The 13,309-nt window shown below is 44.4% G+C and overlaps 1 protein-coding gene across 1 annotated transcript in view; it reads right to left on the bottom strand.

Moving 5' to 3' along the window:
* Positions 1 to 13,309, bottom strand: part of ASS1 (argininosuccinate synthase 1) — a 61,685-nt gene that overhangs the window by 27,094 nt on the left and 21,282 nt on the right. Inside the window, exon 9 of the mRNA XM_070758652.1 lies at positions 3,735 to 3,825. Coding sequence (XP_070614753.1) covers positions 3,735 to 3,825 — 91 coding nt within the window. The remainder of the gene's footprint in view (positions 1 to 3,734; positions 3,826 to 13,309) is intronic.

Raw genomic sequence — 13,309 nt, 5'->3', positions numbered from 1 at the left:
GAGGGAGAAGGAGAGAGATCAAGAGAGAGAAAGAAAAAGAAATAGAGAGAAAGAAAGAAAGAAAGAGGGAAAGACAGAGAGAAACATAGAGAGAGAGAAAGAAAAGGGAGTGACAGACAGAGAGGGAAAGAAAAAGAGATAGAGTGAGAGAGAGGGAAAGAGAGAGAGAGAGAAAGAGGGAGAGAGACCGAGAGAGAGAGAAAGAGAGAGAGAGAGAGAAAGAAAGAAAGAGGGAAAGACAGAGAGAGAGAAAGAGAGGCAGACTGAGAGAGAGAAAAAGAGCAAGAGAGACAGAAAGAGGGAGAGACGGAGACAGACAGAGAGAGAGAAAGAAAGAGAAAGAAAGAAAGAGACTGAGAGTGAGAGAGAGAAAGAGGGAGAGGGAATGAAAGAAAAAGAGAAGGAAAAGAGTGTGAAAGTGAGAGAAAAAGAGGGAGAGACAGAGAGAGAGAGAGAGAGAAAGAGAAGGAAAAGAGAGACAGACCCTTGTACATTACAAAAGTTCCATAAATCAGCGAAAAGACAGTTGGGGGGAATCAAACACATCAATTCCCCCCCCATCCCACTCCCATCTCCCACCAGCCCTCCTCCCCCATCCCATTGCTGCCTTTATTTTATTTTATTTTATTTTAAGGAGTGGGGGGGGGGAAAGAGAGATGGAAACAAGTAGCAAAGTCTCCGACTAATTAAATTTCATGCTTGACAATTGTTTGGAGACGGGGCACCTTCTGTTCCACCAGTCGAGAGGGGGCCCTGGACCGGCTGAAAGGGGGGGGGGTGAGAGAGGGACCCCCCTTCCCCCTTCTCCTCCTCCTCCCCCCTTGCCACCCACAGCCCCTGTAATGGCTCGGCGGGACAAATCCTATCTATGTTCTTAGTTATCCGCCTGCCAGGATGGATGAATAGGGCCCCATTCTAAACTTGGGGATGAAGGATGGGCTCCATGAATTAATTATCACACCTTTCTCTTTTGGGTGACAAGTGGGGTGGGGGGTGGAAAAGAGGGGTGCAACAACCCCCCCTCCAAATGGGGAAAAGAGAAAGACACAGCCCCCACGCCCCCCGCCCACCCAACCCTCCCTTCTCCAAGCAGGATGAAATGAGCAATAAATGTAAGGCGGAAACAAGGCATAGATAGATCCCTTGGTAGGGCAGCTGGGGGGGGGGGGGTTGGAAAAGACCCCCACAAAACCCGAAGGCAAGGCAGCCCTTTTTGCTGGCTAATCTGTCTTCCATCTGCCCTCCTGATTTCCATAGAAGGCTTTACTTTGGGGGCTAATCGGCCCTCAATAGCCGCTTTTCTAGTCCTCATGACAAATCCCGCTGCGTCTGGAGGGGAGGTGGAAAATATATATATATATACGCACACACCCCTCCCTGACCCTCCACTTCAAAACCCAGAAACCCAGGATATATATTTTAATATAAATTTAACTTTGCAAAGGAGGGAAAACTTTGCAATTTTTTTAAAAAAAATAATAATTTAATGTTGAAAAAATGCAAAGAAGGGAAAACTTTGTAATCTTTTATTTAAAAAATTAACTTTGCAAAGAATGCAAAGAAGGGGAAACTGCAATTTAAAAATAAATAAATTTAACTTTGCAAAGAATGCAAAGAAGGGGAAACTGCAATTTAAAAATAAATAAATTTAACTTTGCAAAGAATGCAAAGAAGGGGAAACTGCAATTTAAAAATAAATAAATTTAACTTTGCAAAGAATGCAAAAAAGGTGAAACTTTGCAATTTAAAAAATATAAATTTAACTTTGCAATTTAAAAAAAATAAATGTAACTGCAATTTTAAAAAAAATAAATGTAACTTTGCAATTTTAAAAAAAATAAATTAAATTTTGCAATGAAGGGGAAACTTTGCAATGAAGGGAAGGAAGGAGGGAGGGAGGCAGGGGGGTGGAAACTCTCGCAGGCGTGCGAGAGAGTTTATCAATTTGGTTGCAAATGACAATTAAATAGAAGTGTTTCTCCCCCCTTAATGAGCCTTAAATCTCATTTGGATGGAAGAGAGGGAGGGGGATGACCCTCCTTAGCTCATCTGCTTGTCTTGGGTGGAATTGCCAGCTTTCCTGGGGCCATTTGACACCGGGCCGGCAGCGGAGAACGGGGCATTGTTTGCCAAAGCTGCTTATCCCTTTGAGAAGAGTTCATAATTAAATTAGGACTTCAAATAAATGAACTGAGAGGTGGAGTCCGAATGGAAGCGCAGGCTAAAGAGAGAAAGAGAGAGAGAGAAAAGTGGGAGGAAAGAGTTTGGGGTGATACAAGCTCCTTAAACCCAAGATTGAATGAACTCATCCTTTGAGCTTGCATCCTAAAAGGTGGCCAAACCTTGGTTTGTTTTGCGTGCTAAACGGACACGCAACCAGAAAGGAAGAAAAGTTAAAATAATTTAGCCCTGCTAGGTTCATCGCGTGCCGAGCAAGTAACGTGTCTTTGATTCTCTAAATACCCACCGGCGATTATTCAACAAAGCTTCTTGAGTTTATTTATTGTATTTATTTATTCATCTAATTTATATGCTGCTCAGCTCCTCAAGGGCTCTGGACGGCTTACGGCAAATGCAAAGCAATATTTAAAAGAGCAATTTAAAAATCGTTATCTTAACCTGGGGTGGGTTGCCTTTCGCCCCCCCCCTAAATTCATTCATTTTGCCGACTTTATTGAGCAAACATTCTTGGACATGGACAGGTGGGTTTTGAAGGCAGCCAAGGAAAGGTTGAGATTGGGATGTTGCGTGGAATAAGGGTTAAATAAGGTCCAACAGGAAAGTGAACCCAAGAACAAGGAGGCACAATCTGAGGTGAGTTGGGGGAAAGATCAGAAGAACATGAGAAAATATTATTTGACTGAAAGAGGAGTAGATGCTTGGAACAAACTCCCAGCAGATGTGGTTGGTAACTCCACAGTCACTGAATTTAAACCTGCCTGGGATAAACATTGATCCATCCTAAGATAAAATGTAGGAAATAGTATAAGGGCAGACTAGATGGACCATGAGGTCTTATTCTGCCGTCAATCTTCTAGGTTTCTAAGACCCATCCTCGAATACAACTCATCTGTCTGGAACCCACACCGCATTTTGGACATCAACAGCCTCCAAAATGTCCAACAATACTTCACCAGAAGAGCCCTTCACTCCACCACTCGAAACAGAAGACCCTACGAAACTAGACTTACAATCCTGGGTCTTGAAAGCTTAGAACTACGACGCCTTAAACATGATCTAAGTATTGCCCACAAGATCATAGGCTGCAACGTCCTGTCTGTCAATGACTACTTCAGCTTCAACCGCAATAACACAAGAGCACGCAACAGGTTCAAACTTAATATCAACTGCTCCAAATTTGACTGTAAAAAATATGACTTTAGCAATCGAGTTGTCGAAGCGTGGAACTCATTACTCAATAGTGTCAACCCCCAACATTTCTCCCTTAGACGATCCACGATTGACCTCACCAGGTTCCTTAGAGGTCAGTAAGGGGCGTACATAAGTGCACCAGGGTGCCTTCCATCCCCTGTCCAATTGTCTCTCCTTTATCTCATATATCTTTTCTCCCTTTCATATATCCTTTCCTCTACTCTTCATTGACGTATTCTATTCTCATATCTTTTCTTCTATCCTTTCCCTGATATTTACTACTACATGTTTTTATTCTCTTTAACTTTCAATTTATATTGGAAATAAATAAATAAATAAGGTAAAGAGGTCAATCTTCTTACCTTTCTTGAATTCAATCTCTAAGACATCGGGAGAATCTGGAGCTGTGGCTGGGTCTTTGGTCTTTTTGTAGATAGAGGAAGGAGGGTGATTCTAAAAGAGGGAAATGAAAGAAAAACATGAGATGAAAAAATATTGGGGAAAAATTGAGTAACTGGTTGCAACCAATAAGAAATATAACAGTAGAATATACACCAGAATTTTTTTTGTGTGTGCTTGGTATTATGAGAGGGTCCTATGCCAAAAATGTCAAATATTTTGTTCTGTCGGGCTCTCTGGTAGAATCCCCCCAAAAATTCACAGGTACAAATTTCAGACACACACACGTTTGAAAATTCAAAGCAATGTTCTTTATAATGAAAATTCACTTAAACCAAGCCCTCTTTTGGGATAGCAAAGAGCACTGGTCTCCAAACAAACTGGTAATTTTTACAAGTCCCTGATCAGTTCTGTGATAGTTAGCTTGCAGCTGTGAGGCAATTCAAAGTCCTTCTTTCACAAAGTGAAACACACTTTGCCCTGGTTCAGTTTCAAAGTGGGGAAAAATCGGCACACAAAAGGTCAAAGTCAGTAAAGCAGGCACGAAACACAACGATCAGATAATCCTCCATAATGGCCAAACCCACAGGCTGCTCTTTATAGCAGCTTCACTAATGACCACAGCCCCACCCAACCACAGGTGGCCTCATTTTCTTTTATAATAATCTCTCAGTTGTTGCTGCCTATGCATCGCTCTCCGCATGCGTGGCTGTATCATTAACTCTTGTTCTGAATCCAAGGAGGAGCTAGATAACTGATCTCCTTCTGAGCTGTCTGCCCCACTCTCCTCCTCCCTGTCACTCATGTCTTCTTGGTCAGAGGAGCCTTCATCAGCAGATTCCACCGGGGGCAAAACAGGCCTGCAGCATGTGGATGTCTCTCCCACACCCACAGTCATTAGTGAGGCTGCTATAAAGAGCAGCCTGTGGGTTTGGCCATTGTGGAGGATTATCTGATCATTGTGTTTTGTGACTGCTTTACTGACTTTGACTTTTTGTGTGCTGCTTTTTCCCCGCTTTGAAACTCAACCAGAGCCAAGTGTGTGTCACTTTGTGAAAGAAGAAGGACTGTGAATTGCCTCACAGCTGCCAGCTAAGTATCACAGAACTGATAAGGGACTTGTACAAATTACCAGTTTGTTTGGAGACGAGTGCTCTTTGCTATCCCAAAAGAGGGCTTGGTTTAAGTGAATTTTCATTATAAAGAACATTGTTTTGAATTTTCAAACATGTGTGTGTCTGAAATTTTTACCTGTGAATTTTTAGGAGGAGTCTACCAGAGAGCCCGACAGAACAGGTCACTAAGGCTGGAACGACCTGCAAAGCAACCAGCGTTATCCGGATAGATTGCCTTAGCCTCTGGAGGCTCGACCCCATGCTTTTCTTTTACACCCTTTCCAAACTAAACTCCCCCGCCTCCGATACCCATATTATTATTATTGCTATTATTACTATTATTATTATTATTATTATTACTATTATTATTATTTATTAGATTTGTATGCCGCCCCTCTCCGAAGACTCGGAGCGGCTCACAACAGCAAAACAGTACAAATCCAATAGTTAAAAACAATTTAAAACCCTTAATATAAAAAACAATCATACATCTCATACAAACCATACATAAAATGGGAACGGCCCAGGGGAATCAATTCCCCCATGCCTGACGACAGAGGTGGGTTTTGAGGAGTTTGCAAAAGACAAGGAGGGTGGGGGCAGTCCTAACCTCCAGGGGGAGTTGATTCCAGAGGGTCAGGGCCACCACAGAGAAGGCTCTTTCCCTGGGTCCCGCCAAACAACATTGTTTAGTCGACGGGACCTGGAGAAGGTCAACTCTGTGGGACCTAACCGGTCGCTGGGATTCGTGCGGCAGAAGGCGGTCCCGGAGATATTCTGGTCCCATGCCATGAAGGGCTTTATAGGTGATGACCAACACTTTGAATTGTTGCTTTCCCTCTTGAACGGCTTTTAAATGTGAGCCGAGCTGAGAATATTATTATTTTTTTTAAAAAAAATGGAAGAAAAGTGCGTGTTTTGTCTCCTTTGGGGGAAAAAAAACCCCTGCGAAAGAATCCGGGAACAAAAGGCTAGTGCAAAATCAGTCCATTTATTTTCCCTTCAACTTGATCTCATCGGCTTCTCCAACGCCCCCCACAGCTGGAGACAGATAGCTCTGGAAGTCAGAACCAGGAGTGGGGTGGGAGGGGGAGAGGGAAAAAGTGGTTCCCCCCCCCCACTCCTCTGCATTATTATTGTTTATTTATTTTTTTGCAAGGTGGCAAAGAAGAGAGAGGGAGGGAGGGAGATGGGGGTTCATTCTGCCTTGACCGAAAAGCTAATGATTGTTCTTGACCCCAGCGGGCGATCTTGGAAACTCTTGTTTTCCCCGGCTGGGTCTCTGAGGTTAATACACCCGGAGAGCGAGGGGGGGGCAAAATAGAAGAATAAGGAGGAGGAGAAGAAGAATGCTCATTTTGAAAACGCATCAATCTTTATGTATAAATATATTGGCTTCACTCTCACCACCACCACCAGGAAGGAAGGAAGGAAGGAAGGAAGGAAGGAAGGAAGGAAGGAAGGAAGGAAGGAAGGAAGGAGATAATATGCTATAGGGAGGAAGGGAGGGAGGAAGGAAGGGGATAATATGCTGTAGGAAGGAAAGAAGGAAGGAAGGAGATAATATGCTATAGGGAGGAAGGGAGGGAGAGAGGGAGGGGGAGGGAGGATGGATGGAAGGAAGGAAGGAAGGAGATAATATGCTATAGGGAGGAAGGGAAGAAGGAAGGAAGGGGATAATATGCTGTAGGAAGGAAAGAAGGAAGGAAGGAGATAATATGCTAAAGGGAGGAAGGGAGGAAGGAAGGAAGGAAGGAAGGAAGGGGATAATATGCTATAGGGAGGAAGGGAGGGAGAGAGGGAGGGGGAGGGAGGACGGAAGGAAGGAAGGAGATAATATGCTATAGGGAGGAAGGGAAGAAGGAAGGAAGGGGATAATATGCTGTAGGAAGGAAAGAAGGAAGGAAGGAGATAATATGCTATAGGGTGGAAGGGAGGAAGGAAGGAAGGGGATAATATGCTATAGGGAGGAAGGGAAGAAGGAAGGAAGGGGATAATATGCTGCAGGAAGGAAAGAAGGAAGGAAGGAGATAATATGCTATAGGGAGGAAGGGAGGGAGAGAGGGAGGGGGAGGGAGGACGGAAGGAAGGAAGGAAGGAGATAATATGCTATAGGGAGGAAGGGAGGAAGGAAGGGGATAATATGCTAAAGGAAGGAAGGAGGGAAGGAAGGAAGGAAATATGCTTAAGGAAGGAGGAAGGGGAGGGAAGGAAGGAGAAGAAAGGGGCAAAAGAAGAAAAGAAAGAAGGAGTAAGAAAACAACTAGGAAAGGGAAAGGGGAAGGAGGAAGGAAAGGAAGGGATCACCCAAGAGACTTTGCAGCACAGATCTTACTCCCAGTGATGGAGGAAAGGAAGAAGGAAGGACAGGAAGGAAGGAGAGAGGAAGGAAGGAAGGACAGGAAGGAAGGAGGGAGGGAGGACAGGAAGGAAGGAAGGAGGGAAGGAAGGAAGGAAGGACAGGAAGGAGGGAGGGAGGGAGGACAGGAAGGAAGGAGGGAGGGAGGACAGGAAGGAAGGAAGGAAGGAAGGAAGGAAGGAAGGAAGGAAGGAAGGAAGACATCATTGCTACATCAGAAACAACTATGGAGTGGCTTCTATGGGAAAAAAAAGATGGAGGATGGACCTTCTTAGAGCAACACTTTCAACGCAAGAAGGAGCCAACATCTAATGTTCTTCCCTCTCCAATGACCATCCACTGACATCACCGAAGAAGACCCTCCTTAGAAGGCTGGCTGGTGTCCAACTCAAGCATTTATCTCACCCAACAGACCCCAAGAGCAGATGGGAGAACGCAAGGAGAACCCAACGGTGGGACAGCCACTTAATTATTTAAACCGCGAGGATCAATTTCCCTCAACCGGGATGAGAGGGTGCAACGTATCGGCCGTTAACCAAAAGCCCCCCCCCCCGTTCCAACACCTGGTCTTTTACCCCCAAAACAGCAGACAAGACGGGTCACGGAAATCTGAGATTAGCTAAGTGGAGGGGAGCATTTGCTTCCAATTTCTCCTTGCATCACAACATGGTTGATGCAAGTTGTATCACAATCCTAGCGACGAATGACAGAGTTAGAAGGGACCTTGGAGGTCATCTAGTCCAACCCCCTGCTTAGGCAGGAGACCCTACTCCACTTCAGACAAAAGGTTATCCAGCATCTTCTTAAACACTTCTAATGTTGGAGCATTCACAACTTCTGGAGGCAGGCAGTTCCACTGGTTAACTATTCTCACTGTCAGGAAATTTCTCCTTAGTTCCAAATTGCTTCTCTCCTTGTTTAGTTTCCACCCATTGCTTCTTGTTCTGCCCTCAGGTGCTTTGGAGAATAGCTGGACTCCCTCTTCTTTGTGGCAACCTCTGAGATATTGGAAGACTGCTATCATGTCTCCCCTGTTCCTCCTTTTCATTAAACAAATGGAACAGCTTCCTTCCTGGAATTGCATCATTAAAGGCCTTCAGGAAACAATCGGACAATCATTTGTGATCATGTGATGATGCGATGATGATCGAAACATTTAAATATGTTAAAGGGTTAAATAAGGTTCAGGAGGGAAGTGTTTTTAATACAAAAGTTAAGAACAAGGGGGCACAATCTGTGGTCAGTTGGGGGAAAGATCAGAAGCAATGTGAGAAAATATTATTTTACTGATAGAGTAGTAGATGCTTGGAATAAACTCCCAGCAGACGTGGTTGGTCAATCCACAGGGACTGAATTGAAACCTGCCTGGGATAAACATAGATCCATCCTAAGATAAAAGACAGGAAATAGTATAAGGGCAGACTAGATGGATCTTGAGGTCTTTCTCTGCTGTCAATCTTCTAGGTTTCTATGAATGAGGAAGGGAGGGAGGGAGGGAGGAAGGAAGGAAGGAGGGAGGGAGGGAGGGAGGGAGGGAGGGAAGGAAGGAAGGAAGGAAGGAAGGAAGGATCCACAGGAACTGAATGTAAACATGCCTGGGATAAACATAGATCCATCCTAAGATAAAATACAGGAAATAGTATCAGGGCAGACTAGATGGACCAGGAGGTCTTTTTCTGCTGTCAATCTTCTAGGTTTCTATGTGAAGCCCTGAGAAAGGGGTTGGACTAGAAGACCTTCAAGGCCCCTTCCAACACTATGATTCTACGTCCCATGAAATGCAAAACTACAACACGTCCAACTGCATCATGGCTCCGTCCACGAAGCACCCTAATGCCATTGGAGCAGCGGCTCGCAAACCACGATTGCTGGCTTAACCTTTGTCTATTCAGTCAACGGTGGGCCCGGGTGAACCACGGTTTATGAACCTGGCCTGTTGCTAAATGATTTTTTTTGCCCACTGATTTCCATAGGAATCCAACCTCGAAAGGCATTAGCTACGCCGAGTTGAATCTATACAAAAAAAGACGCCAAGGTACAAATCCCAGAGATAAGATTCACCCACTCAGAAAATTAGAGACGGCAGGTTACGCGACCTCATGAAAAACCACAAGAGATTAGATTTTTTTTTTTTACCTTTCTCAATTCCTTTTTTTTTTCCTTTCTCCTTAACTATATCTTTCACGTAAAAGGAAAAGGAAAAAAAAAAAAAGGCACCACTGTCTCTTAGAGCTGCTTCTGTTGTTAACAGCGCACCAAATGCAGGGACCCCTCCTCAAAACCCACGGAAAAAGGAGGAAGGGGGCGTCCACTTCCATTCCTAAATGTAATTGGAGCAGGTGATGCCAAATTTGAAAATCCGGACCACGGGTTTGCAAATTTTGCATCTCCTGCTCTCGGATTCAGGAATGAAGGCAAGTCCTTGTTCAGTGTTTGCCCCATTTTAATGAATGGTTAAATAAGTAAGTTTAGTGACTATGCGTTACTTACTGAGTATGACAAAGAAATACAACTCCTCTTACCCTTCGCCCAAACTACTATCCCACGAACTTATAATTATGAATCATTGATAAAAGGATGAACAACTTCAAAAGGACAAAATTTAAACTCTAACTCAAGTTTAGAAACTCAAAACTTTCATCTATACTGATAGTAAAGATCTTAAAAGCTGTAGAGTAATCGGGTCAACAGATAAGTGGACATTATTTACGACATCTGATAAATTTATAGATATAAATGTATTTCTTCTTCTTTGTGTCTGGCTGGAGGAAGGTGAAAGAACGGGATGGAGATGACATGGAAAAATAGAGTGTAGAAGAAACATTTATTTATCTATCTATCTATCTATCTATCTATCTATCTATCTATTTATTTATTTATTAATCAGATTTGTATGCCGCCCCTCTCCGCAGACTCGAGGCAGCTCACAGCAATAATAATACAATGTAAACAAATCTAATATTTAAGTTAATTTAAAACCCCAATTTAGAAACCAATTATACATACTAACATACCATGCATAAATTTTATAAGCCTAGGGGGAGGGAAAGTCTCAATTCCCCCATGCCTGACGACAGAGGTGGGTTTTAAGGAGCTTACGAAAGGCAAGGAGGCTGGGGGCAACTCTGATATCTGGGGGGAGTTGGTTCCAAAGGGTCGGGGCCGCCACAGAGAAGGCTCTTCCCCTGGGTCCCGCCAAACAACATTGTTTAGTTGGCGGGACCTGGAGAAGGCCAACTCTGTGGGACCTAACCGGTCGCTGGGATTCGTGCAGCAGAAGGCGGTCCCTGAGATATTCTGGTCCGGTGCCATGAAGGGCTTTATATCCTTCTTTCTTGTGCGCAGGTTTCATTGTGTTTAATAAATAATCGTTGGAGAAAATAAAATGTGATGCATTACATTCTGGGTGGCCCTCGAAATTAATAAAAGGGGAAAAAACCAGGTAAGTCCACAGGTACCCCAACTAGCAGCCCACTAAACTAACTTTCAGAACATAAAAATAATCTTGGTTGCTAATTCAGGGTGGGGGTGGTATTTTCTCGCCCACCCACCCCCTGAAAGGTGAATCCAAATGGTTTTCCAATGGGGTATCAATGCCTCCCGTTAATCCCAGGGGAGAGAGATTGCAAAACCGTCTTGAAAGAGGGCGATGGAAGAAGGGGAGAGGAACGAGGGGGTGGGGGGAAGAGGGGCCGAGGGTGTTTGTGGGGGGGAGAGAGAGAAATTGGAAGTAAATGGTCCATGAATTAAACTATGATGCACAGCTATCAATGCCGCAAATGGTTTATTCATCCAGGTTGATATTGTTGTAGCTGGGACTGAATGAAGTCTTTTCAGGCTGCCCAGATGAAGTTAAAGGAAGTAAATTTCTGTCTTTCTCGACATTAGCTGCCTCATTGCTCCTCAATCAGGCCTCACAGAGGCAGAAAATAGCTCAACCATCTGTTTTCAAATCCCTCGACTGGCAGGGCTCTCGTGGGGGGGGGGCACCCAGGGAGAGGGGAGACGGGAGAGATCTGGGGGGGACGAGTCGACCTGGTGCAGGCAATAAGCTCTTTTCCCACCTTGGGAGAAATACAGGGGGGTTCCCATGGCCAGGGGAAAGGGCCTTTTCAAAGGGGAAGGAAGGAAGGAGGGAGAGAAGGAAGGAAGAAAAGAATGAATGAAGCAAGCAAAGAAAGGAAGAAAGAAAGAAAGAAGGAAGGAAGGAAGGAAGGAAGGAAGATATAGGGAGGGAGGAAAATATAGGTAGGCAGGTAGGGAAGAAGGAAAGAAGGAATGAAGGAATGAAAGGAAGGAAGGAAGGAAGGAAAGAAGGAAGGCAGGTAGGAAGATATAGGGAGGGAGGGAGGGAGGGAGGAAGGAGGGAGAGAAGGAAGGAAGGAAGGAATGAAAGAAGGAAGGGAGGAAGGAAGGAATGAAAGAAGAAAGGGAGGAAGGAAGGAAGATATAGGGAGGGGGGGAGGAAGGAAGGAAGGAGGAGGGAGGGAGGGAGAAATGAATGAAGGAATGAAGGAAGGAAGGGATTGAGGAAGGGAGAGAGGGAAGAGATGGGAAGAAGAGGAAGTAAAGAAGAGGGGGAGGGAGGAAAAAGTTGAGAGAAGTAATGAAGAACATGGGAAGAGGGGGGAGGAAGAAAGGAAGGAATTGAGGAGTAAGGGAGGAGATGGAATGAGGAATGAAGAAAGGAGGGAGGGAGGAAGAAAAAGATGAGAGGAGGGAAATGTTAAGAGGGAGGGAGGAAGGATCTGGAAAAACAACAGGTCAACATAGCCTTCCGGGACCAACAATATTCTCCATGCTCTGATTATTCCAATCATCAAATTCCTTTTACTGACGGAAAAGAAGATCATTGCCTTGGGAACTTCCAAGTCAAGAGCATCTCCTTCAGGGACAAGACAAGACTTCTCCTCCACCAACACCCCAGCCTTATCATCTTCTCGGAGACCAAACGGTGCAAGCTTGGGGTAAAGAAGTCAGCTCAGTTGGAAGCCAGAGAGAGGATCCGAATTGAGGCACCATCAAAGTCAATTGAATGAGTGTGACCCCAACCTAGAAGACCAACGTCTCCCAGAACCTCCATGGTTGACTTTTGGGCCCTTCAAATTCTCCCAGGAAGACACCAAGAGACGCAACAGGAGGAAAAGCTTTCTCGAATTCGCTTCTCCTGCCCCTGCCTACCCCCAACCTCGGTGCCTGATGGTCTAATTAGCCGTTGATGGATGGTTTAAGTAGCTCTCCTGGCTCAACCGGAGCATGAAGTAGAAGAAGACAGACAACAAACAGCAGGCAACGCAATCCATCTTTCCCATTAAGACGTCAACCAGTCGGCACCTAGTGAGAAACGGAGAGGGCCACCATCTTCCATTCTGCCCAAGAAAACATGAAGGCCTTCTTCACACAACCAACTGCCCTGGGGTTACCAAAGGAACCCAGGTTCTGCATTGAAGCGACGGAGCCAATCCAGCATTCACAAGGTGGACAATCATTCATTCTACTAAGTTGGCTCTGAGTTTTGGAAGTCTACCTTCTTTGGACCCCAGATCTACCAGGATAATAATTGTTGAGCACGGGAGTGGATTTTCCATCGCTCAAATCTTAAATACTACTTCGATATATCTAATTTTGGCCCAAAGTTGGCTTGAATGCCAGCTGTTCCTTGCAACATCTGAAGAAGTTTCTTAAACTCTTGTATGATTTTATAATTTGAGGGGTTTTTTGATCAGTTTTATAACTGGGCTTAGAATTGTTTTTATATATGTTGTGAGCCACCTTGAGTCTTTGGAGAAAGGCAGCATATAAGTTCAATCAATCAATCAATCAATAAACAAAATCACATTTATGGCGGTTGTAGCATCCTGGGCAGTCATAAAATATCCTTCTGGGATCATAGAAACATAGAAGACTGACGGCAGAAAAAGACCTCCTGGTCCATCTAGTCTGCCCTTATACTATTTTCTGTATTTTATCTCAGGATGGATATATGTTTATCCCAGGCCTGTTTAAATTCAGTTACTGTGGATTTATCTACCACATCTGCTGGAAGTTTGTTCCAAGGATCTAC

This window comes from Erythrolamprus reginae, chromosome 8 (genome assembly GCF_031021105.1).
Source record: "Erythrolamprus reginae isolate rEryReg1 chromosome 8, rEryReg1.hap1, whole genome shotgun sequence".
Classification (NCBI taxonomy): domain Eukaryota; kingdom Metazoa; phylum Chordata; class Lepidosauria; order Squamata; family Dipsadidae; genus Erythrolamprus; species Erythrolamprus reginae.
Note: the sequence above shows the minus strand (reverse complement) of the source record. Positions and strands in the feature narration are given on the sequence as shown.